Below are 25,489 nucleotides of genomic sequence, written 5' to 3' on the forward strand. Positions count from 1 at the left end.
TCCAAGGTCCCTTCCAACTCTTGCTATTGTATTGTATTGAATATGTAAGATATATATCAAAAAGAAAGAAAAATGTATATGTCTGTAATATTGATATATTGATATAAATATTGATATAATTTAACTGTATATATAATACACAGCATAGTAATCTATATAGTTAGTAACTATGTTAATGTGAGAGACATTGATACAGAAACGTAATGATTGGAACTATACATTGCCTTTTAATGTTGAAATATATCTAATAAAGTTTAAAAAAAAATAGAATGCAGTATTGCAGGCAAATTCTGCCCCCCGCCAGCAGTTCGAGTCTCACTCGGCCCTCCATCCTTCCGAGGATGGTAAAATGTGGACCCAGGGTGTTTGTGGGCAAGAGGCATACTGTATAAACCCCTTAGAGAGATTGTTGCCCCCCCCAACAATAAAGGTCCTCATTTTACCCCCCACGGAAGGCTGAGTCAATCTTGAGCCGGTTAGTATCGAACTGCTTGCAATAGGCAGAGTTAGCCTGCAATACTGCGTTCCTCACCACCGCTACATCAGGGCTCCTAAGCTTGAACCTCAAAGTCATAAGGCGCAAACTGTCTTGGGTGGTTTCTGACAAAAACATGGCAAAACTGCCCTTTGCTGAGAAAACAATGAGATGGAGTGGGGAGGACACCCCTCTCCCAGCTTCAAAGGCGCCATGCTGCTTAGGAATTCTAGGAGAGGCAGGTCCAGCCTGCCCAGATCAGGCCGGGCTTCGAAAAGGCCGGCCCAGCCGAGTGGTGCTTCTCATCCCTTGCCACGTCTCTCTCTCTCTCTCTCTCTCTCTCCTCTTCTCCAAGCCAGCCACAGCCACCACCCACCTAGCCGGGGAAGCCGAACACCTGTTTCCCAGAATGCCGAGCTTTGGCTCTCTTTGCAGCCGGGAGGGGAACAGCCTGTTCTAACTCAAGCGAGGCAGAATTTCCAGTTTCCCTGTTGGCAGGCAGCAACCTATATACACCCTGCCTGGCAGCTTGGCAGGTGCTTCTGTCTTGGCGGCTGAATTTTTCGGCTGGTGTGGCGGGGGAGGCGAAGGAAAGGAAGATGCTGAAGGCAGGCTGGGAAAATGTTAGAAAATGACGCAGATTTCAAGAGCGTCACCTCCGACTGTGTTGACTCCAAAAGAAAGAGCAGGGGAGACATGATAGGAGTGTTCCAATATCCAAGGGGCTGCCACAAAAAAGGTTCAGATTCAGATTCAGATTTAATTTATTTGTATGCCGCCCTTCTCCGGGAGGGACTCAGGGCGGCGAACAACTCAAAAGGGGAAAGGGGATACAAACACAATACATATAATTAAAATACACAAGAGTCATACAGCCATACAAGTCGAGAGGGGAGGGGAACTCATCAACCCCAGGCCTGCCGGCACAGCCAGGTTTTGACAGCTTTCCGGAAGGCCTGGAGAGGGGTGAGGTTCCGAATCTCCGTGGGGAGTTCATTCCAGAGGGCCGGAGCTGCAACAGAGAAGGCCCTCCCCCGGGTAGTAGCCAGATGGCATTGGCTGGTAGACGGAACCCGGAGGAGGCCGACCCTGTGCGATCTAACGGGTCTGTGGGAGGTAATTGGCAGAAGGCGGTCTCTCAAGTAGAACCCGGAGGAGGAAGGGCACCTCTTCTCCAAAGCACCTGAGGGCAGGACAAGAAGCAATGGATGGAAACTAATCTTAGGAGAGAAGCAACCTGGAATTAAGGAGAAATTTCCTGACAGTGAGGACATTTAACCAGAGGAACGGTTGGCAAAGTGCCCTGTCACTGGAGCCTTTTAAGAAGAGACTGGACAGCCATTTCTCCGGAATGGTATAGGGCAATAATGGTTAAGTCCCCAAAACTGGAATGTGACCACTGGCACCCAGAAGAGAGCAGCTGGCTGGTACTCATGCATGCAGTGGCCAGCTGCTCTTCCGGGTTCCGTTGCGCGTATGCGCTCCAGACAGCTGCTCTCTCCTGGGTTCTGGCACGCACACGCATGCTGATCAGCTGGTCTTTGCACTGGAACCTGGAAGAGCAGCTGTTCGCCATCACAGGTATAGTCTTCATGCAGGCAGGGGATGGACTAGAAGACCTCCGGAACGGTTATTCTGTTATTATTCTGTTATTCGTGGCTGGTAGGGTGACCAGTTGGCATCATTGATTTCCCGTTGTTGGCTGAGATTTTGTTCATTCTTGCTGACTCAAAAGTCTCTCCCCCGAGATTGGAATATTTCTGGTTTTTCCTCCAGGCATTGGAGTCAGAGGTTATGTTAGAGCAAGGGGCTGTTAGGAACCACAGAGCCACATAGCTGCAAGTGAGCGAGAGGCAAGTGAACCCTACTGTAAACTGCGTGTGAGGGATCTAGGTTGTGCACTCTCACACCAAAACACACACACACACACAGGTCCGTGGGAAAATTGTCTTCCATGAAACTGGTCCCTGATGCTAAAAGGTTTGGGAACCACTATGTTAAGAGGAACCCGATTCAGAAAGTCCTCTGCTTATAACTATTTGCTTAGCAACTGTTTGATGTTATAATGGGACTGAAAAATATGACTTATGGCTGGTCCTCAAACTATGACCATCACAGCATTGCCCAGGGTTATGTGATTATAATTCAGTTTCTTGGTAACCAGTATGTATTTATGATGGCTGCGGCATCCTGGGTGGGGATGGGGGTTCACACAATCACTTGGCCGGCTTCCGGCAAGCAAAGTCAATGATGGAAATCAGATGCACTTAACAGCTGTGTGATTCACTTAACAACCGTGGCAGAAAAACGTTGTCCAATTGGACACAATTCACTGAACTTGCTTAGCAATGGAAATTTGGATTTCAATTGTGAGTTGAGGGTTACCTGTGTTGGCATTGCGCAGTGCTTCATTTGAGTCATTTTCAACTAAAACTTCTGTCTTGTTTATAGGGATTTAATAGGGATCCCCCCCTCCCCAAGAGAACTCATTTGTTAATTGCTTGGAGTTATATACAGGTACTTAAAATGGGTGACTGTAAAAATATGCACATTTTTTAAAAAAAAATCCATTTAAATGACTTGAGTTGCCTCGGGAAATCATTGAAAGGTATTGAAAGAAGGAAGGAAGTCATTAAAAGGAGAGATGGCAACACCCAGTACCCTTAAAACCAGAAAGAGTTGGCCTTATTTGATTATAGATCTCTTCAAACATCCCGTATCCTGTACTAGGCACTTAAATAGTTCTCCCTCTCTTCGTCCAAAAGAAAATACTCCCATCTTTCTAGAACCACGTTTTTAGTATGTTTTAATTTTCTTAACATTAAATCTGTTTTTGTATTTACACTTGTTGGATACATGTATACATGTACCACGTTTCCGATAAATGTCTGTCCAATCTCTTCTTAAAACCCTCTAGTGATGGAGCACCCACAACTTCTGGTGGCAAGCAGTTCCACTGGTTAATTGTTCTCACTGTCAGGAAATTTCTCCTTATTGCCAGGTTCAATCTCCCCTTGTTCAGTTTCTATCTATTATTCCTTTGGGTGCCTTGGGTGAGAACATTTCAAGAATTTTGGTGAATCACAGCAATGGTCCTAGTGGAATCCTGTTTCGACCAGTTTCACTGCAGCTTTTAGAAAAACTCAAAAAATAGCCCCAAAGATCTCAATTCTTTCCTGTTTTTGACCTGTTCTAAATCTCTAATATACCTGCATGAAGAACAATGACTGACGTGCAGGAATCTTTCTTTGAAGGCTTCTGAGCTAGACTAGGAAATGGAAAAAAACCAGAATGCGGTAGCAAATCCCTTCGGCCCCATGGTCAAGAGGACTAAATGGGAGTGCCTTTGAAATAAGACAAGAGCCAAGCTTAACTTCAAGGAAACTTTCTCCTTATCTTAAGCCACTGGCCATTACTTTGTCTGATGGCTTTGAACTCCCAGCTATCTATAAAAAAAATTCCTCTCTTTCCGACCATCCTGAATTGCTGACTGATGAAGTAAGCAAGTTTTGCTTTAGTAGTTAGACCAGGCTTGAAAACAGGAGACAAGGAGTTGTAGTCCTGCCTTAAGCATAAAAACCATCTGGGTGACTTTGGGCCAATCACCAGGAGAATGTGAGTTCTAGTCCTGCATTAGGCACAAAAGCCAGCTGTGAGATTTGGGGCCAATCCCCAGGAGAATGTGAGTTCTAGTCCTGCATTAGGCACGAAAGCCAGCTGTGAGATTTGGGGCCAATCCCCAGGAGAATGTGAGTTCTAGTCCCGCCTTAGGCATGACAGCCGCCAATTGGGCCAATCGCCAGGATACTCAGAGTTCTAGTCCCACCTTGAAAGCTGGCTGGGTGACTTGGGCCAATCACTCTCTCTTAACCCAACACATCTCATCACAGTTTTTTTGTTGTGGGGAAAATAGGAGGAGGAAGGTATGTTGGAAATGTTCAACGCCTTGAGTTATTTGTAAAAATAATAAAAATATGGGATGCAAATAAATAAATAAAAAGTCATCTACCTATGAATTCGAATTCCTCGAAGGCTTGGAATTTCTGTTCCAACTTGTCTTCAATCAGTGTAGAATTGTACAACTCCAGTCTTGGTAATGGATGGTGATAGAGGTTAAATTTGTAACTATAATGTTTGAGGTTAACGGCATGACTGGAGGTTTTCAAGAAAAGATTGGACAACCGTTTTGTCCAGGATAATATGAAGACTCTTGCCTTGGGCAACGAATTGATCTAGAAGACCTCTAAGGTCCCTTCTAGCCATGATTCTACGATTGGAAGAGCTACATCTAACATTAGGCGAGGCCATTCCTGTTCCCCTCCTAGATATAGAAATTACATTTACAAACTCACTCACTCACTCTATCTGCCTGTATGTGCCTATCTATCCATCTCTCTGCCTATATCTCTCTGTCTGTCTATCATCCATCCATCCATCCATCTATCTATATCTGTCTATCCATCTCTCTGTCTATATCTGTCTGTCATCCATCTATCCATCCATCATCTGTCTGCATTTCTCTATCCATCTCTATCTACCTACCTTCCTACCTACAATCCATCTACCTATCTACTTACCTACCTATTTTAGACTTGTATGCTGCCCATTTTGCCTAGAGTCAACTCTGGGGCAACTTGCAATGCATCTGGTGAAAACCTAGCAGCTGCATTCATATGATACAGCAATGCTTGCTTTTAACCTTGGCTAGCTTTTTGTGTGTGTGTGTCAGGGTAACTTCATACGTTATACCAAGCCAATCCATTTGAATGCTTCGAATTTGAGTGGAAAATGAGAATCGATAACATAGATCGATCCCTTAACTGTCCCAATTAAGCCTTGCAATTTGTTATCCTAGATTCCAGATATGTCATTTTGGGTGCGCTCAGCCACCGGGTGGTGGCATCTAAAAGTCCATGCCCTGTAGTGGAAGCCCCCTCCCCCATTGCCTCCCCCTCCTCATTCTTATGAAGGATAGGGATGAATAGAAGCTTGGCACTACCCGGAGGAGAGCCTTCTCTGTGGCTGCTCCGACCCTCTGGAACGAGCTCCCCGTGGAGATTCGAACCCTCACCACCCTCCAGGCATTCCGCAAAGCCCTTAAAACCTGGCTGTTCCAGCAGGCCTGGGGCTAAAGAGCTTTTGCCCCCGCCCTCGAATGGTATGGTTGTTGTGTGCTTTTAAATTGTGTATTGTTTTGTTTGTCTTTTTATCCCGTATTTGTATCCCCTTCCCTGACTTGGATTGTGAGCCGCCCTGAGTCCCCTCCGGGGAAAAGGGCGGCATATAAGTGCAATAAATTCAATTCAATTCAATTCACTATTGCTTCAAAGTAGAGGTAGCCCTTGCCTTTACCCCGCGGAATTTCAACCGCCAAGCGATGTGGTCTTTAAATGAGACCGGACCTGATTTTATGACCATTTTTACCATGGTTGTTAAGCAAATCATATAGTGATGAAGAGAATGTGGCTTTCCCATTTGTGTGCCTGAAACCAGTGTGGAAAGTTGCAAATCGCAATTGCGCCAGAGTGAGTTGCAATTAGAGTGGGGTGCACTGGTCATAACTTCAAGGATGGGCCATAAATCACTTTTTCCCCGAGGCCATCATAACTTCAAACTTTCGTTAAATGAACAGTTGTCAATTGAGGAATGCCTGCAGATTCATTCTCCCCTTGGAAACCCCTAAATAGGTACAGATTTGTAGGCAGGTGGCTTGGGGAAAGTACCCCAACAAGAGAATGAATTTTGCCCATGTGTTGGCGCTTTGTTGGCTGCAGTGGTTTGAGACATAAAACTGAATTCATTCAACCCTTCAAGGTACCATTTGCTGGTTCCTTTTTTGGCTTAGCTAGTTGGGCAAGATGGGGACTGCAGCCAAGAAATCAAAAGATGCTTCTGGGGAGGAAAGCGATGGCAAATCTAGACAGCAGACTAAAAAACAGAGATATCACCCTGCCAATAAAGGTGCATATAGTCAAGGCGATGGTTTCCCCAGTTGCAGTGGATGGCTGTGAAGGTTGGACCACAAGGAAGGCTGAAGAATGGAGGCCTTTGAACTCTGGTGCTGGAGAAGACTCCTGCATTGAGTCCCTTGGACTGCAAGGCCATCCAACCAGTCGGTCTAACAGGAGATCAACCCCGGCCGCTCTTTAGAAGGCCAGGTCCTGAAGGGGAAACTCAAAGACTTTGGCCACCTGAGAAGGAAGGACTCTCTGGAGAAGAGCCTCATGCTGGGAACGAAGGAGGGCAGAAGAAGAAGAAGAAGGGGACGACAGAGAAGGAAGTGGCTGGATGGAGTCACCGAGGCAGTCGGCGTGAGCCTAAATGGACTCCAGAGGATGGTAGAGGACAGGAAGGCCTGGAGGAACATTGTCCATGGGGTCGCGATGGGTCGGACACGACTTTGCAAGTAACAACAACATGTTGGGCGAACCCAGTCTTGCATGGCTTACTCCTTAAATGAAATATGGCTTCTTTTCACATGCAAAAACTACGTTTGATGCACAGAGGAAATCTCTGTGATTAGATTAGAATTTAATCTCATTTCCTGCTTTTGGGGGGAAGGAGAAATCGAACCCGAAGCTGAAGTGGAATAACCCTCCGAGTGTTCCATGGTATCATCTCTATTGGATCAGGTTAGGAAGTCCAAAGCTGATAGTTAAGGAGAAGATAAGGACTGGTTACTCTCTTTCGTATTGATCTTCCAGGGGAGGAAACTCATCATTTCCTTCCCTTGACAGTTTCATGTCGCAAGCTCATTTGTGGAATGTGGTGCGATTCCTTTCGTCCGAGCCCACGCCTCTCTTCCCAACTCCCCATACCTGCTTGGGGACTGCCAACTTTCCATCCACCTCCTGCTCCATTCCATTCCTCTGCGGTTTGCAAGCAGGGAAAAGGAATTCTTGGGCTGGGAGGGGTTGTCTGATTCCACCCCTCCCTCTGGGCTTTGTTTTGTTTGTTTGTTTGTTTTTTAAAAAACAACCCTCAATGGCAAGCAGACCGAACTCTTCCGACAGCTCTGTCTGGACTACAGATGGGAAGGCGGTTTGGCTGCTGGTTAAACCGGCTTCCCGCCTTGTGCAACCCGGTTGGCAGGACTGGATTGCAAAGCTGCGTTGGAAGTAGGGGATGGGTCAAACCAGAGGACCAGCAGACTCGGGCACTTCCTTAACCTGAGTGTGGAGGAGAAAGAAAAATCTCAAGGAACAAGCAAAATACCAATGCTTCTATTTCTATTTGGAAACCGCTTCTGGACTTTGTGCTTGGGGTGGAAAAAAATGAAACTGTAGAGTCTCCGAAGTGGGGCATGGGAGAAGTCACAGCTGGGTATTGTCATGGCCCATCTGCCCGGAGACTGAGATAAATCTTGAGACCAAAATACTTCTATTTCTATTTGGAAACCGCTTCTGGACTTCGTGCTTGAGGTGGAAAAAAATGAAACTGTAGATTTGTTGTTATAGAAATGGCTAGTTAATACAATTATGCAAAAGTAAAAAAGTTGAGGTTTGATGTTAATGCCTTATTCTACTGCACTAGAGGGAATCAATGCCTTCCTCCCCGCTTTTCTTTCCCTCACTTTCCCTTTCCATTTTCCCTTCCCTATTTCCCCTACTTACTTTTGTATTTTCTTTCTATGCTATATTACAAACTAATAAAGAAATAATAAAGAAATAAACAAGCATCTGTGGTGGTCTCATTGTAGATAAAATCAGGGGGCTTGCTAAACCATAGAGTCCTAAGGCTGGAAGGGATCTTGGAGGTCTTCTAGTCCAGCCCTCCATTCCCCCCCCCCCAAGGCAGGAGTCTTTATTACATTCCAGACAAATGGCTGTCCAATTTGTTCTTGAAGACCTCCATAGTCCTCCTCTCTATAGGTAGTCCCAGACTTAGGATCACAGTTAAGACCGAAAATTCTGTTACTAAATGAGACAGTTGTTAAGTGAGTTTTGCCCCCTTTTAAAAACCTTTCTTGCCACACTTGTTTAGTGAATCACTGCAATTGTTAAGCTAGAAGCCTAGTTAAGTGAACCTGGCTTCCTCGTTGACTTTGTTTGTCAGAAGGTCGCAAAAGGTGGCCTTGGGACACAGCAACGGTCATAAATATGAGTCAGTGGCCGAGTGTCTGAATTTTGATCACATGACCTGCAACAGTTGTAAGTGTGCAAAATGGTTATAAATCACTTTTTTTCCAGTGCCGTTGTAACTTCAGACGCTCACTAAACAAACTTGTAAAATGAGGACTATCTGTACAGATAATCCTCGGCTTGCAACAGTTCACTTAGTGACTGTTCAAAGTTACAACAGCACTGGGAAAAAAAGTGACTTAGGACCGTTTTTCACAGTTACGACCGTTCCAGCACCCCTATGATCGTGTGATCCAAAATCCAGACGCTTGTGAAATGATTCGTATTTATGACCCCAGGTCACATCATCCCCTTTGGCGACCTTTTGACAAGCCAAGTCAGCGGAGAAGCCAGGTTCCCTTGGCAACCGAGTACCTAACTCATCCACTGCAGCGATTCACTTAACAACCGAGGTCGTAAAATGGGGCACAAAGCTCACTTAAGAAACATCTCACTTACCAACAGAAATGTTGTGGCCGTAAGCCGAGGGCTTTAACAGCAGGAAACAGGTGAAACGCATGGAGACTAAATGTCTAGGAAAGCCGCGTTTGAGAATTAAACCGATCCAGGCTTCTTGCTTTGCTTGCACAACTCGCCAACCCTTCCTTGACCCAGTTAAGCGTGTCCCGTGCGGAGGCCCTGTTTCTTCATCAATATGCAAAATGCAGCCTCACGCCTCTTTTGTGAATGAATGGCTGTCGCCCGAGGTTCTCGGCTGTGTTTACTGATTTATAATTTTATGATATGCCACTCCACTTGGAACCTGCGCTGGGCAGCTTCCATCTCTGACTTTTCAGCAGTATATATTACGGCAATAAGCATAATGAATTAGGTGCTGGTTGTGTCAGGAGTCAGGTAATAAGAGAATGAGAGTTGGAAGGGACCTTGGAGGTCTTCCAGTCCAACCCCCTGCTTAAGAAGGGGACCTTGTACCATTTCAGACCAATGGTTGTCGAATCTCTTCTTAGAAACCTCCATTGATGGAGCACCCACAACTCCTGGAAGGAAGTCCTTCCACCTATTAACAGTTCTCACTGTCGGGAAATTTCCTCTTAATTCAAAGTTGCTTCTCTCCTTGCTTAGTTTCCATCCATTGTTTCTTGTTCTGCCTTCAGGTGCTCTGGAGAATCCAAAGCTCTCTTCTTTGTGGCAGCCCCTCAGTTATTGTATCATCTCACCCCAACCTTTATAAGAGGATGCTTCATGCAAGTCGTGTGCCACCCTAAGTTTTTCAGGGGCTGCAAGATCCTCCCCCCCATTCAATCCTATCCGATGCTCAGAAACAGCCTGGAGAAGTCCCTGCAGTTTTCTTGGCAAGGTTTTTCAGAGGTGGCTTGCCATTGCTTTCTTCCTAGGTCACCCAGCTCACTTCATGCCTAAGGCAGGACTAGAACTCACCCCCTCTTGATTTCTAGCCTTGTCCCTTAAACCATGACAGCAAACCACTATGGCTCCCTGGCTGATTCATTTCCTGGATTCACACAGTATATTGAGTCGTAAAGTGATCGAACGGTTTAGATAATAATATCTAAACCAGGGTAATAATAGCTCAGATTAGTGTCTTCTAAAGGTTAGATTGCAGCATTGCAGGCTAACTCTGTCCCTGTCAGGAGTTCGATCCTGACCAGCCCAAGGTTGACTCAGCCTTCCATCCTTCCGAGGTCGGTAAAATGAGGACCCAGATTGTTGGGGGGAAGAGGCTGACTCCGTAAACCGCTTAGAGAGGGCTGTAAAATACTATGAAGCAGTATATAAATCTAAGTGCTATTTCCTTCCTTCCTTCCTTCCTTCCTTCCTTCCTTCCTTCCTTCCTTCCTTCCTTCCTTCCCTCCCTCCCTCCCTCCCTCCCTCCCTCCCTCCCTCCTGGTGGTTAGAATGCAGTATTGCAGGCTAACTCTGTCCACTGTCAGGAGTTTAATCCTGACCAGCTCAAGGTTGACTCAGCCTTTTGTCCTTCTGAGGTCGGTAAAATGAGGACCTAGATTGTTGGGGGCAAGATGCTGACTTTGTAAACTGCTTAGAGAGGGCTGTAAAGCCCTGTAAAGCAGTATATAAGTGCTATTGCTAAATGCTGATTAGCCTTTTTAATGCATATTGTGGGAATGCCTTAGCCTTTGTTTGCTGGAACAGACTGGCATGGTTTATATACGTATCTTTAAGGCAGTTTTCTCAACCTTATCTACTTTTAAGATATATGGACTTCCAGAATTGCCTAGCCAGCCATCTTGATGAGGGAATTCTGGCAATTGAAGTCCACCCATCTTAAAGCCTGTTGACTGGGGGATTCTGGGAGTTGAAGTCCACCCATCTTAAAGTGGCTGAGGTTGAGAAACACTTCACTTGAATAGCCCTTTCCATGAGTATAAGCAAGATAAGAGCAATACTTCTGCTTATGCTCAGAAGAAATTATATCCTGCTTTTCTTTCTCCTCAGCCCAAGCCAACCAAGGGCCGAATGCGGATCCACTGTCTGGAGAATGTAGACAAAGCCCTCCAGTTTTTAAAGGAGCAACGGGTCCATCTGGAAAACATGGGCTCCCACGATATTGTGGACGGCAACCACCGACTCACGCTGGGCCTCATCTGGACAATCATCCTCCGCTTCCAGGTATGTTCCGGAATGTTCCTCCCTCATTCAGGCTTTCGCCTCTGAGGGCTGCAGCGCAGCTGAGGACATTCTGCAGCCAGAATAGAAGCCAAAAGATTGAAAGGGAGGTCCCTGCTCTGCTTTCATTTCAAAATCAAGTTCCTAGTTCTCATGACGGAAGAACAATTAAAATGATCAGGGTGTGTTGAGCCTGTGGGATAAATGATTAAGGGGAAGTCGTTTTGAAATACCTGAAGGATTGTCGCGCACCCGAGGGAGTGGATTTATTTTCTGTTTTTCCAGAGGGCGGGAACAAAACCAGTGTGTTAAAACTACAAGGAAGACGTTTCTAACTACAAGGAGGAAGTATCCGTTGTCAGCTTATGGGTGACTTGCCACCTAGAAAGTAGTTGGACTAGATGACCTCTAAGGTCCCTTCCAACTCAACAGAAGGATCTTTTTAAGCAATTCTCTGTTAAGGGAGGAGATTTACCATTGTTGCCCCCCCCCCTTTTTGTAATAAATTATGCAAAATAGCACACAAGCAGCATCAGTGCTGTCAAACTTTTCTGGATTTGCACTTGTTAAGCCAGATTTAGGATGTTTTCCTTCATTTTTGCCTGGCCCGGCATTTTTCTGGATAAGTGCAGGTTTTCATCATTATTACTTTAAAAGGAAAAAAAAAAAGATACATGCTGTTGACACTGACTAGGAGTGATTCTGATCAACCGAGGTTCTTTTTCAATCTTTTCTCGTAGATTCAAGACATCAGTGTGGAGACGGAGGATAACAAGGAGAAAAAGTCAGCAAAAGATGCCCTCCTGCTTTGGTGCCAGATGAAGACAGCAGGGTAAGAGGATAAATAAGACAATGCATTCAGGGGAGTCTCCCCCTCGGGGCTAACACTTAACTGGGATCCCCCCCATCTTGCTTTTTAATCCCATAAAGAATTGGTGGTGTAGGAAGCCAGCAGTATGCTGCAGCTGCTGAAAAAGCCAATGCAATTCTAGGCTGCATTAACCAAATGACTTTTTATATACTTTTTAAAAACAAAAATACTTATTCATATTTCATTCGGAACTCTGGGGATCTGGGAGTCCCATTTGCTATGATAACTTCTGGCTTATGTGAGGCTCTTCAGAATTCTTGATGAACGATGTGGCCCCTGAAAGGAAAAGATCTCCCTGCCTTCGTCGAAAGATTAATGATAATCTTTTCTGATTTTTTTTATAGATACCCAAATGTGAACGTCCATAACTTTACCACAAGCTGGAGAGATGGTCTGGCTTTCAATGCAATTGTCCACAAACACAGGTGAGTTTTATGCATATATAGATAGATAGATAGATAGATAGATAGATAGATAGATAGATAGATAGATAGATAGATAGATAGATAGATAGATAGATCTATAGATATAGATATAGATATAGATATAGATATAGATATAGATATAGATATAGATATAGATATAGATATAGATATAGATATAGATATAGATGATATAGATATAGATATAGATATAGATAGATATAGATAGATATATAGATATAGATATAGATATAGATATAGATATAGATATAGATACACACACACACACACACACACACACATATATGCTTTATTTAAGGGACATGGTGGCTCAGTGGCTAAGACACTGAGCTTGTCTATCAGAAAGGTCGCAGTTCAGCGGTTCAAATCCCTAGTGCCGCGTAGCAGAGTGAACTCCCGTTACTTATCACAGCTTCTGCCAACCTAGCAGTTTGAAAGCATGTAAAAATGCAAGTAGAAAAATAGGAACTATCTTTGGTGGGAAGATTCCCCAGCCTCCAGAACTGGCCCAGGTTCCTCCCCAACCTCCTCGTTTTCCGACTCTGCTGCCAGCTCCGCTGACGGGGCCACAACAATACTTCCATATGTATGTGCATATATGTGTTTTCATCTCATTGTCTTCAACAGGCCAGATCTGATAGACATTGATACCTTGAAGAAATGTAACGCACACTACAATCTCCAGAATGCCTTCAACGTGGCCGAAAAGGAGCTCGGCCTTACCAAACTTTTGGATCCTGAAGGTGGGCCCAGCTAGGTTCCTTTTCCCTGAGCCTTTTATTTGGGTTGGGTCTGAGCTATCTCTAGGGGGCGGGGTGGTTATTCTGTATTCTGAATCCTATTTCAGTTTTGCAAGGTATTTCTTCATGCAGATAAACAGAAAGTCTATCAGGGTCTTATGAGAAACTTTAGCAGCTAGGAGGCAGGTCTTTAAAGCAGCTTCTGCCTTCTGCCCCACAAAGAAGGAGCCAAGGTGGCGCAGTGGTTAAATGCAGCACTGCAGGCTACTTCAGCTGACTGCAGTTCTGCAGTTCGGCTGTTCAAATCTCAGGCTCAGGGTTGACTCAGCCTTCCATCCTTCCGAGGTGGGTAAAATGAGGACCCGGATTGTTGTTGGGGGCAATATGCTGACTCTGTAAACCGCTTAGAGAGGGCTGAAAGCCCTATGAAGCGGTATATAAGTCTAAACTGCTATTGCTATTGCTAAAGAACATGGTGCTTAAGTGGAAACTGAAAGGGTGAAGTATTCATATCTGTTTCTCCCTTGACACCTCCTTTTCTCCTACCAGACGTGAATGTAGACCAACCTGATGAGAAGTCCATCATCACTTATGTCGCCACCTACTACCACTATTTCTCTAAGATGAAGGCCTTGGCTGTGGAAGGGAAGAGGATTGGAAAGGTACCACCAGGAGGGCTGAGCCATTGAATATGTCTGTGTGCCATATTGAGGGATGGGGTGGGAACAGGAAATCCAGGGCAAATGAGAGCCATAACATAGACATCCGTTTGTGGGTTTGTGGTGGGTTAAGTGTTTTGGTGGGTTAAGCCACTAATTGTGGATCTTAAAAGCAAGTAGTCCTCAACCTGCGACCACAACTGAGCCCGAAACTTTCTGTTGATTAAGTGAGAAAGTTGTTAAGGCAGTTTTGCCCCATTTTACGACTTTTCTGGCCACAATAGTTATGTGACTCACTAGAGTTGTTAAATTAGTAACATCCTTGTTAAGTGAATCTGGTTTCCCTGTTGACTTTGCTTGTTAGAAGGTCGCAAAAGAGGATTGCATGTCCCCCGGACACTGTTACCGTCATAAATATGACTCAATCGCCAAGAGTCTGAATTCTGATCATGTCATAGGTCACTTTTTTCAGTGCCATTAACTTTGAACAGTCACTAAGTGGACTGCTGTAAGTTGAGGACTATCTGTATAAAAAGAGTCTTTGACTTGCAACCTTTCACTTAGCAACCCAGGTTACAATGGTACTGAAAAAAGCCACTTATGACTGGTCCCCACACTTACAACCATTGCAGCATCCCCACAGTTGCGTGATCAGAAGTCAAGTGTTTGGCAATCTGCACGGATTTATGAAGATTCCCAGGGTCACGTGGTCACCGTTTGTGATCCTCCCAATGAGCAAAGTCAATGGGGGAAGCTGAATTTGCTTCATTGCGGCATGATTCACTTAACAACCATGGCAAAAAAAGTTCATAAGATCAGGCGCGATTCTCTTTAACAACCCCCTTGCTTAGCCACAGGCATTCTACTCCCAATTGTACCTACATTGGAATGTACTGTATATCTGCATACAGTACTGTATACTATGCTGTAATGATCTATACAGGTAGTCCTTGACTTACAACAGTTCACTTAGTGACTGTTCAAAATTACAACAGCACTGAAAAAAGTGTCTCTGGACTGTTTTTCACACTTACAACTGTTGCTGATTCCTCAAGGCCACGTGATCAAAATCCAAACATTTGGCAGCTGGCTCACATTTATGACGGTTGCAATGTCCTGGAATCACGTGATCCCCTTTTACAACCAGATTCACTTGACAGCCGTATCCCTGACTTAACACCTGCGGTGATTCACCCAACAACTGCGGCAAGAAAGGGGACTCAGTGGTCGAGGACTAAACCGAGGGCTACCTGTACATCTTCTAAAGAAGCTCTTCTTGAGATTTTCCCAAAGCAACTGGATAACTCAGGGTTTTTTGGGGGGTTGTGGGGGGCAGGTGCTGGACTACGCCATTGAAGCTGACAAGCTGATAGAGAAGTACGAGACTCTGGCCTCCGATCTCCTACAGTGGATTGAACTGACCATCTTGACCCTGAATGACCGGAAGCTGGCTAACTGCCTGAGTGGCGTGCAGAACCAGCTGCAGGCTTTTAATACCTATCGCACGGTGGAGAAACCAGCCAAGTAAGTTTCCGCAGGTTTGCTGGATGGGCTCTTGCTCCTTACGGGAGCCGTCCTAGAAATACGGTGATTTTCCTAAGATCCATACTAGGGTCTCACGCCAGGAGATGGAGGGGCTTCCTTCTGGTTGAGCAGCTGCCTGTGTTTAAAAATGTGCATGTTTGTGCCTCTGCTGCTTTTTTACTTAAACAGCTATTCTGGGTTCTCTCCTCTCCCCCCCCCCTGTTTTATTTCGCACTTAGATTCACGGAGAAGGGGAATCTCGAAGTTCTGCTCTTCACCATCCAGAGTAAAATGAGAGCCAACAATCAGAAAGTTTACACCCCGCGGGAAGGCAGGCTGATTTCTGACATCAACAAGGTGAGACAGTCCATTTGCAAAGGAGCGTACGCTGTCAACGGCCTTCGGGGGTGGGTGGGAGGGCTGTATTTTTCACTTAACCAATCAGATTCTGGCTGTGTTTGCACTTTGCGCTGTCGAGCATGATGTGGTTTGTTTGGTTACGTTAGCTGGACCCAGGCCTCGAAGGCTGTAAACCATCCTTTATGACTTCATAAAAATTGCGAGCCTCTTCTCAGTTTTCCCGCCTGCCTTTTTATTGCCTCTTCTAAAGAGAAAAAGGGCAGCCTGTAAAAAAATAAATCACAATATATTCCTGATGTATTCCTTTGTGTATTTTCAGAAACTGCCACCTTGATTTTTTATTTGAAAGAGAACAACAACCCATTAAAGCAGATAAACAAAGCAAATATTACTAATAGGGGAAAGTTCCAAGAATCCCTTAAAAATCAAGAGCCGATGCTTCTGGATTCCAGTGGAAGTTAATCATAATTAATGATTAATAGACTAATCCACTCATTTTGAAATCTGGGTTATAGTTAAGGCCAAGGCAGGAGGCTTGTCTTTTTAACTTGGTTTTGGAAAAACAGGGTTTTGTAAGCCCATCAAATGTTTTTCACCCCCTGAGATGCTATTACGATATGCACATGAAATCCTGGAGCTTTGAAAGCTTCCCTTCTCTTCACCCATTCAGGTTTCCAATAAATACATTATTTTCTTTCTTTCTTTCTTTCTTTCTTTCTTTCTTTCTTTCTTTCTTTCTCTTTCTTTCTTTCTTTCTTTCTTTCTTTCTTTCTCTCTCTCTCTCTCTCTCTCTCTGTGCCTTCCTTCCTTCCTTCCTTCCTTCCTTCCTTCCTTTCTAACTCTCTACAGGGCTGGGAGCGCCTGGAAAAGGCAGAGCATGAGCGGGAACTGGCTCTGCGCAATGAATTGATTCGGCAAGAGAAACTGGAGCAACTGACAGCTCGCTTCGACCGCAAAGCAGCCATGCGAGAAACCTGGCTGAGTGAAAACCAGCGCCTCGTCTCCCAGGTCAGTCCTGAATGGAAAGGTCATCTACCTGGCCCTCTTGCAGGTGGAAGCCTCACCTGGATGTTCCCTGAGATTTCCACGGACTCCCAATTCCACTTTGCACCAAGGTGGGCTGATTCCAAGTGGATAGATGTCACCTGTGGCTGCTGTTAACCAGAGTGACAGCTGGGACAGCTGGGAGCATCTTAATGTCAAGATTTCATTTCTGGTGCTGGGATGGAGATTAAAGTGATTCCTCCCCTTGTTTTATACAAGGATGCTTGGAAGTTGAAAAGTGGAAATTCTCACAAGATATGGGTGGTTCCTTTAAAAAAAATATGGAATTTTTTTTTGTCAGTTTGGGAAAGCTTCAGAAACTGGTCTCTGATGTCATCAATGCTCTGGTGTCCACCGATGTTTATCTGCTAACTTCCTGGTCTTACTCTGAAGTATGAGTGCATTGGGTATCTTAAATGCTTCTGTGTATAAAACAAAGAGGATTACCATCATGTTCGTTGAGTCTTGGGGTTCTTTCACATTTGGTGGCCAGGAAGACAAAGAAGTTCCACAAAGCACAACAGTATTATTTGTAGCCACGGGGTGTCACTTTATTTGAATGTTTCTTCTCCTACATAGAAGCCCACCAAACACTGTACACTTCCCAATTCTCACTCATCCCTCACGTAGCATCCTGATTATTGATCTCCTTGTTCCCCCACAATTGACTATTGATCAAATTGGGTGTGGGACAGACAGACAGAGAGCCAGTGCTTAAGATGCTGGCTTAGAAACCAGGAGATGGTGAGTTCTAGTCCTGCTTTAGGAACGAAATCCAGCTGAGTGACTTTGGGCCAATCACTAAGAGACAATGAGTTCTACTTCCACCTTAGCACATAAACCAACTGAATCAATCACCAGGAGGAGGTGAGTTCTAGTTCAACATTAGCAAAAAAAAACCAGCTGAGTGACTTTGGGCCAATCACCAGGTGATTATGAGTTATAGTTCCACCTTAGCACATAAACCAGTTGGGTGACTTTGGGCCAATCACCAGGAGATGGCGAGGTCTAGTTCTGCCTTGGCACATAAACCAGCTGAGTGACTTTGGGCCAAACACCAGGAGATGGTGAGTTCTAGTTCTGCCTTTGCACATAAACCATCTGGGTGACTTTGGGCCAATCATCAGGAGATGGTGAGTTCTAGTTGTGCCTTAGACATAAAAGCTGGCTGCATGACACTGGGCCGGTCACTCTGTCTCAGCCCAACCCACTTCACAGGGTTGTTTTTGTGGGGAAAATAGGAGAAAGCTATTAGATATATTTGCTGCCGTGAGTTATTTATAACAATAATAAATGTAGGATAGAAATAAATACTTTCCTGAAGGATGATGTCCCATGTCTCTGCTCTCCCCCTCCAACCTGCAGGACAACTTTGGCTCAGATATTTCAGCCGTGGAGGCTGCCGTGCGCAAACACGAAGCCATCGAGACGGACATTGTGGCCTACAACGAGCGGGTGACTGCTGTGAATGCTGTGGCTGATGAGTTGGAGGCAGAGGGCTACCACGACATCAAGCGGGTGCTGGCACGTAAGAACAACGTGGTACGACTCTGGGACTACCTCCGCGAACTGGTGGCTGCTCGTCGCGAACGCCTCCAGCTCCACTTTGAGCTGCAGAAAATACTTCAGGACTTGACCTACCTCATGGACTGGTTGGAAGAAATGAAGGTAAGCAGGCCAGAAGGTTGATGGATGATTGTTTAGGGCAGTGTTTCTCAAACTTGTCAACTTGAAGATGTCTGGACTTCAACTCCCAGAATTCCTCAGCCAGCATTTGCTGGCTGAGGAATTCTGGGAGTTGAAGTCCAGACATCTTCAAGTTGACAAGGTTGAGAAACACTGGTTTAGGGGAAGGGTGGTGGAGGAGAAAGTCTAGAAACGGTCTTTGAGGAGTAGTCATTTCAGTCATTTTAACTTGGGTTACAAAAATTCACCAAAAGTATCAGGAATCTGTTTCCTCCAATTTAATACAGTTCGGGGGTTTACCGATACAGGTTATCCTCAACTTACAAGCACATCTGAACCCAAAATTTCTGTTGTTAAGCAAGACTTTTGCTAAGCGAGTTTTACGACCTTTCTTGCCACCGTTGCTAAGCAAATTACTTCAGTCGTCAAATTAGAAACATGGTTGTGAAGTGAATCTGGCTTTCCCCCCTTGACTTTGCTTGTCAGTAGGTCACATAAGTGGGATCACATGACCCCAGGACACTGCAAGCGTCGTAAATCTGAGTGAATTGCCAAGTGGCCGAATTTTGACCATGTGACGATGGGATACGGCAACGGTCGTAAGGGTGAAAAATGGCGATAAGTCACTCCCCCCCAGTGCTGTTGTAACTGTTGAACGGCCATTAAACAAACTGTCATAAATTGAGGACTACTTGTATACAAGAGAGACAGAAATGCTTTGCGTGAACATTGGAAACAGGCTAGAAAGAAGAAGAAAATTGAAGATAGATAGATAGATGATAGATAGATAGATAGATAGATAGATAGATAGATAGATAGATAGATAGATATAGAGATGATAGATAGAGATAGAGATAGAGATAGAGATGATAGAGATAGAGATGATAGAGATAGAGATTATAGATAGATAGATAGATAGATAGATAGATAGATAGATAGATAGATAGATAGATATGATAGAGATAGAGATGATATAGATAGAGATGATAGATAGAGATAGAGATGATAGATAGATAGAGATGATAGAGATAGAGATGATAGAGATAGAGATGATAGATAGATAGAGAGATAGAGAGATAGAGATAGAGATGACAGAGATAGATAGAGATGATAGATAGAGATGATAGAGATAGAGATGATAGATAGAGATAGGGATGATAGATAGATAGATAGATAGATAGATAGATAGATAGATAGATAGATATGACAGAGATAGATAGAGATGATAGATAGAGATAGAGATGATAGAGATAGAGATGATAGAGATAGAGATGATAGAGATAGAGATGAGAGATAGAGATAAGAGATGATAGAGATGATACATAGAGATAGAAATAGAGATAGAGATATATAGATACAGAGGTGTTCTCTCACCCATTGAAGTGTTTTCTTATAGGGTCGCCTCCAATCTCAGGACTTTGGGAAACACTTGCATGGTGTGGATGACCTGCTTCAGATTCATGCTCTGGTGGAAGCCGACATTGCTGTCCAGGCCGAACGGGTAAAAGCCATCAGTACTGCTGCTCAACGTTTTGCCACTCCTGGAGAAGGTGCTGACCCTTAATCATACAATATTAAAATTAAGGAGCATACAGAACCGCGTAGCTTGGGTTGCCAACAAACACATTCGGACAGGGATATCCAACCTTGGCAACGTTAAGACTTGTGGACTTCAACTCCCAGCCACTCCGCAAATCTTAAAAGTGGTCAAGGCTGGACACCCCTATGTATATTAGGAATTCAGCTCTCAATATATTTTCTCACTGCCCCAAGGCTGTTATTCACAGGAATGAGTTTTAAACAAAACTAGATGATCTGGTTTGAGAAGGATGGCTCTCGTTCTCTCTTACTTCTGAACTGTGCTGAGTTTTCACAGAATCACGTAGCTTTATGGATACACTGCCCAGATTCACTTGAGATGAGCAGTGTGAAAAGTGGATGAATGGATGGAAAGAGAAAGAGAAGAAAGAAAGAAAAGAAGAGAAGGAGAGAAAGGAAAGAAAGAAAGAAAGGTGAGGGAGGGAGGAAGGAAGGAAAAAGAAGGAAAGGAAAGGAGGAGAAGGAAAGGAAAGGAAGGGAAAGGCAGACAGGGAAAGGAAAGGAAGGAAAAGGAGGAGAGGGAAAGGAAAGGAAAGGAGGAGATGGAAAGGAAAGGAAAAAAATACTGGTGATCCTCGGCTTAATTATTTGTTTGGTGACTGTCCAAAGTTTAGAACAGCACTGGAAAAAAGTAAATTATGACCAGTTCTCATGCTCACCACCATTGCTGCATCACTGTAGTCACTAATCAAGCACTTGGCAACGGGCATATATTTATAACGGCATCCCAGGGTTATACAATTGCCATTTGTGACTTTCCCAGCCAGCTTTTTGACAAGCAAAGTCAGTGGGGAAAGCTGGATTCCAGTCAGCCATGGCTGCAACGATTTGCTTAATCAGGGTGAAAAACAGATGCAGCTCACTTACTTACCGCCTTCCTCAGCAGCAGAAATTCTGAGCCCAAATTCCGGTATCTGTAAATAACATTAGTTAACAAGGTAACCCATTTGAAGTCTCGCAAACGAAAACAAGGTTAGCGTGTTGTGTGAATGCTTAGACTTAGACCAGGGGTCCCCAACCACCTCGGGCCAAAGCCCATTAACGAGCCGTGACCTATTCAAAACTGGGCCACATGAGTGGCGGGCAGGCAAGTCAAGCTGTCCCCTCCACCCAATCAGCCAGGGCACTGCTTTTACTGGTGTTAATAGAAAACTGAGATATTGGAAATTTGGTGGAATTTGAGTAATATTTAAAATATTGGCGACCTAACAGGGGTCAATAAACACGCATTGTATGAAGAAATGCAATTGATGTTTAAATACATTTTTGGAGAAAGCGATAAAGAATCATAGAGAGACAATAGTACTGTTTAAAGATCAAGAGGTGAATATGGAAGAACCTCCAACAAGGGGGGGGGGATTATAAATTGGGAAAATAGTAGTATACATATTGATATATAAAAGAATATTTTATAACTATAATGAGCATATTAAGGTTAGAAGTTGGAAGATAAAAACTATGCATGTCTAAATGTATTAGTATTGATAACACGGTGTAAAAAAGGTATTGACCCAGTCATTGCACCAGAGGTGGGTTGCTCCCAGTTCGGCCCAGATTAGGGGAACCAGTAGTGGCGGTGGCAGAAGGCTTCGCCCACCCACCCGGACGCTTCTGCACATGCGCAGAAGTGTCGCGCATTAGTGAACCAGTAGTAAAAATAATGGAAACCCACTACTGCATTACACTGTCCAGAAAATATGTTGGTTGTTAAAGGAAAACTGCAAATAAAACATATCCCCAAAACAACAAATAAAAGTTGGGGACTGCTGATTTAAGACTTTTGCTGAGCCCCTAAAGAGTGTCAGCGGAACCTGGCCCTAAGATCAATTTTCCATCCCTGCAGGATACAAACCCTGCGATCCCCACCTTGTCGAAGAGCGAGTGGCAACGCTGAACCGGTGCTATCAGGAACTGGTGGCCTTGGCCGCCCAACGCCGTGCCAAGCTGGAGGAGTCGCGCCGCCTCTGGAAGTTCTTCTGGGACATGGGGGAGGAGGAGGCCTGGATCCGCGAACAGAGCCAGATCCTCTCCTCCGATGACTTCGGCAAGGACTTGACGAGCGTGCTGCGCCTCACCAGCAAGCACAACGCTTTCCGCGACGAGATGACGGGCCGGGCTGGGCCGTTGCAGCAGAGCATCGCCGAAGGTCGGCAGCTGGTGTCCGAGGGCCACTTTGGAGCTACCGAGGTGGCCGAGCGGATCCAGGAAATCGAAGAGCAGTGGGATCAGCTGGAGGCTCTGTCAAGTGAGCGGGAACGGCGTCTTCTCCAAGCCTCCAACCTTTATCAGTTCCAGGCCGATGCCAATGACATGGAGGCCTGGTTGCTGGACACTCTCCGCTTGGTCTCCAGCTCGGACATGGGCCACGACGAATACTCGACCCAGAGCCTGGTCAAGAAGCACAAGGATGTGGAGGAAGAGATTCACAACCACCGGCCGGCCCTGGATGCCCTCCACGAGCAGGCCCGCAGCTTGCCCTCCAACTTTGCCCATTCCCCCGAAGTGGACGGGCGCTTGCCAGCCCTGGAGCAGCGCTACGAAGAACTGGTGGAGCTGGCCGAGCACCGCAAACAGGCCCTGCAGGACGCCCTTAACCTTTACAAGATGTTCAGCGAAGCCGACGCTTGCAGCCTTTGGATCAGCGAGCGGGAGTACTGGATCGAAACGATGGACGTGCCGGAGAGGTTGGAAGACCTGGAAGTGGTGCAGCAAAGGTACGTGCTCACCCCCTTTTCCTGAGATGCCCTTGGCCCTTCTTTTGCTGGCCAAGGACTGCAGTTAACATGGTGGGTGGGGGGGAGAAACAGGCTACAAGTGAGGAGTAGAGGGGCAAGAGTGAAGTTTTGGAGGAAATTTGGGGGTGGGGAGGACTTGGCTTTGTTTTTATTTACTTTCTTATCCCACCTTTATTACTTTTATGCATAACTCAAGGTGGCGAACTTATCTAAAACACCTTTCTCCTCCTTTTCCCCCCACAACAATCCTATGAGAATTAGTGGCTGACCCAGAGTCACTCACCTGGCTTTCATGCCTAAGGCAGGACTAAAAATCATCGTCTCCTAGTGGATTGGCCAGCCAGTTTTTGTGCCTAAGCCAGGCCAAGATCTTACCATCTCCTGGTGATTGGCCCAAAGTCACCCGGCTGGTTTTCATGCCTAAGGCAGGAGTAGAACTCCCAATCTCCTGGCAATTGGCCCAACGTTGCCCACCTGGATTTCATGGCTGAGGCCAGGCTTGAACTCCCAGTCTCCCAGTTTCTAGCTTTGGTGCCTTAACCACCAGATCAAACTGGCTCTCTGTGTTTTTCCTCATTATATGAGGAAGTCAAGACGAGTGGTATCATGACCCTACATGCTATTAAATAAAATATAGATTTTCTCTTTTAAGGAAACCAACCTGTTCACATCAGTATTTCTGATTTAATATTGGTTCAGTCCAATGGTAGCAAAACTTGAATTAGAAAGACAGGGAAAAGTTAGTCTGCTGCCAATTTTGAGAGGGTTCTACTCCTTTATGTTACCTTGCCACTCTCTTCCATAAAGTGATGAAGTTTGGGCAGATGTTACTTTTTAAACTCTCTTCCTGTCCCCATCTCTATTTTTCCCTTCCAAGTAGAATACAAAATCTCTCTTACCCAGAATTAAAATACTTACTTAGACTTCAGCCCTCCAGCATGTTCTTTTCCCCAGAATACTGCTAAGGACGCTAAGCATTCTGGTGCTTATAAAGATCAGTGGATAGTCCCAAAGGTGGTTTTTTTCCAAGAGGCAACTGGATTTTCTTGTGTTTTTTTTCTTTGAAGAGGTTTTGCTTCTCCTCCAAGAAGCTTCACCAGCTCTGATTGGATGGTGGGGGATGGAAGGATTTATCCTCCTTGCAGACAGCTGGTCATTTGCATCCTTTAGTGTTGTTGAGGCCATTTGGAGGTTTATCTGTATCCTCAGGGTCACCTGAGTGGTGCAAAATGGGGGTGGAGCCTTCTTTGCAAAAAAAGGGCAAAAAAATCCTGCAGCCAAGATGGTTCCTCACACCCATTTGCACTACTCAGGTGACTCCGAGGACACAGACAAACCTCCAAGTGGCCTCAGTGACCATCTAAAAGGATGCAAATGACCAACGGTCTTCAAAGAGTATAAATCCTTCCATTCCCCACCATCCGTTCAGAGCTGAAGAAGCTTCTTGGAGGAGAAGCAAAATGTCTTCAAAACAAAACCCAGAATGTCCAGTTGGGGAAAAAAACCACCTTTGGGACAACCACAACCTGGATGACTGAGAATCTCTGTAGATATCAGTGGATAGATTGACACCTTCCTTGGCACTGGGCTTCTGAATAACACAGGCCCAGCTTAAAAAAGAATCAATAAACCAGAAATTGAAAATAAAACTGGAACGAGATCCCAATCATATTTGGGAGCCCAGGAACCAAATGTCCCTACATGTTGTTCAGCGTGCCAAGGGATTGGTGCCAAACCCTTTAGGGAAGTATTAATTTGCAGATTTTATATTCTGCTCCCTCCTCGCCCTGCAGCAAAGAAAGCAGGTGCCTTTGCTGCTGGCTATTTCCACTGTCTTATTTCTCACCACCATTTAAAAAATTACGAAAAGTCAAATGACATCTGTTGTCGGCAGCTGCTCCCAAAGGTGGCCCTTGATTAAGGACCACCTTTGGAGCAGAATTTCCATTCTCCTCTTCAGTGAGCCGCGTCCCATTTTATGACCGTTTTCACCACAATAGTTACGCTTATCTCTGTCACTGTTAAGGGAATTGTGTGGCCGTTCAGTGAATCTAGCTTTCCCCATCAGTAACTGGCTGGGAAAGTCACAAACAGCAATCACATGACCCCAGGGTTCTGCCGTCGTAAATACATGGCGATTGCCCAGCGCCCAAATTTTGATCATGTGGGGGTGATGCAGTGATTCTAAGTCCGAGCACCGCTTGTAAGTCACTTTTTACGATGGTGTTTAACTTCGAGCAGCAATGAATGGTTGTAATTCGAGGACTAAATGCCTGTGAAGATTCTCAATCCTCCTGGTCATGGCAGTCCCAAAGGTCCTTTTTTTCAAAAGGCAACTGGACTTCTTTTTTCCTTGAAGATGTTTCGCTTCTCCTCCCAGAAGCTTCTTCCCCCCCAACTTCAAGAGAAAACAAAGTCCAGTTACCTTTTGGAAAAAAAAACCCACTTTGGGACAATATGGGCCAAAGTCTAAAACAACAGACCAAATTTTATTCTATAATCTATAAACAATAATGCCTTGGTAAGACCACACCTAGAGTACTGCATCCAGTTTTGGTCACCACACTATAAAAAAGATGTTGAGACTATAGAAAAAGTGCAGAGAAGAGCAACCAGGATGATGAGGGGA

At 45.0% G+C, this 25,489-nt stretch overlaps 1 protein-coding gene across 3 annotated transcripts in view; it reads left to right on the plus strand.

Annotated features, from left to right (window-relative positions):
- Positions 1-25,489, plus strand: part of SPTBN2 (spectrin beta, non-erythrocytic 2) — a 101,392-nt gene that overhangs the window by 45,201 nt on the left and 30,702 nt on the right. For all 3 annotated transcript variants that reach the window (XM_087705309.1, XM_087705307.1, XM_087705308.1), the window contains 11 exons: positions 11,029-11,202; positions 11,940-12,031; positions 12,415-12,495; positions 13,141-13,256; positions 13,803-13,915; positions 15,249-15,436; positions 15,676-15,793; positions 16,646-16,804; positions 18,206-18,508; positions 19,923-20,076; positions 21,969-22,839. In XM_087705309.1, coding sequence (XP_087561435.1) covers positions 11,029-11,202; positions 11,940-12,031; positions 12,415-12,495; positions 13,141-13,256; positions 13,803-13,915; positions 15,249-15,436; positions 15,676-15,793; positions 16,646-16,804; positions 18,206-18,508; positions 19,923-20,076; positions 21,969-22,839 — 2,369 coding nt within the window. The remainder of the gene's footprint in view (positions 1-11,028; positions 11,203-11,939; positions 12,032-12,414; positions 12,496-13,140; positions 13,257-13,802; positions 13,916-15,248; positions 15,437-15,675; positions 15,794-16,645; positions 16,805-18,205; positions 18,509-19,922; positions 20,077-21,968; positions 22,840-25,489) is intronic.

This window comes from Thamnophis sirtalis, unplaced genomic scaffold (assembly GCF_051295495.1).
Source record: "Thamnophis sirtalis isolate CommonGarterSnake01/CBP01778 unplaced genomic scaffold, rThaSir2_p1.2 scaffold_2, whole genome shotgun sequence".
Classification (NCBI taxonomy): Eukaryota; Metazoa; Chordata; class Lepidosauria; order Squamata; family Natricidae; genus Thamnophis; species Thamnophis sirtalis.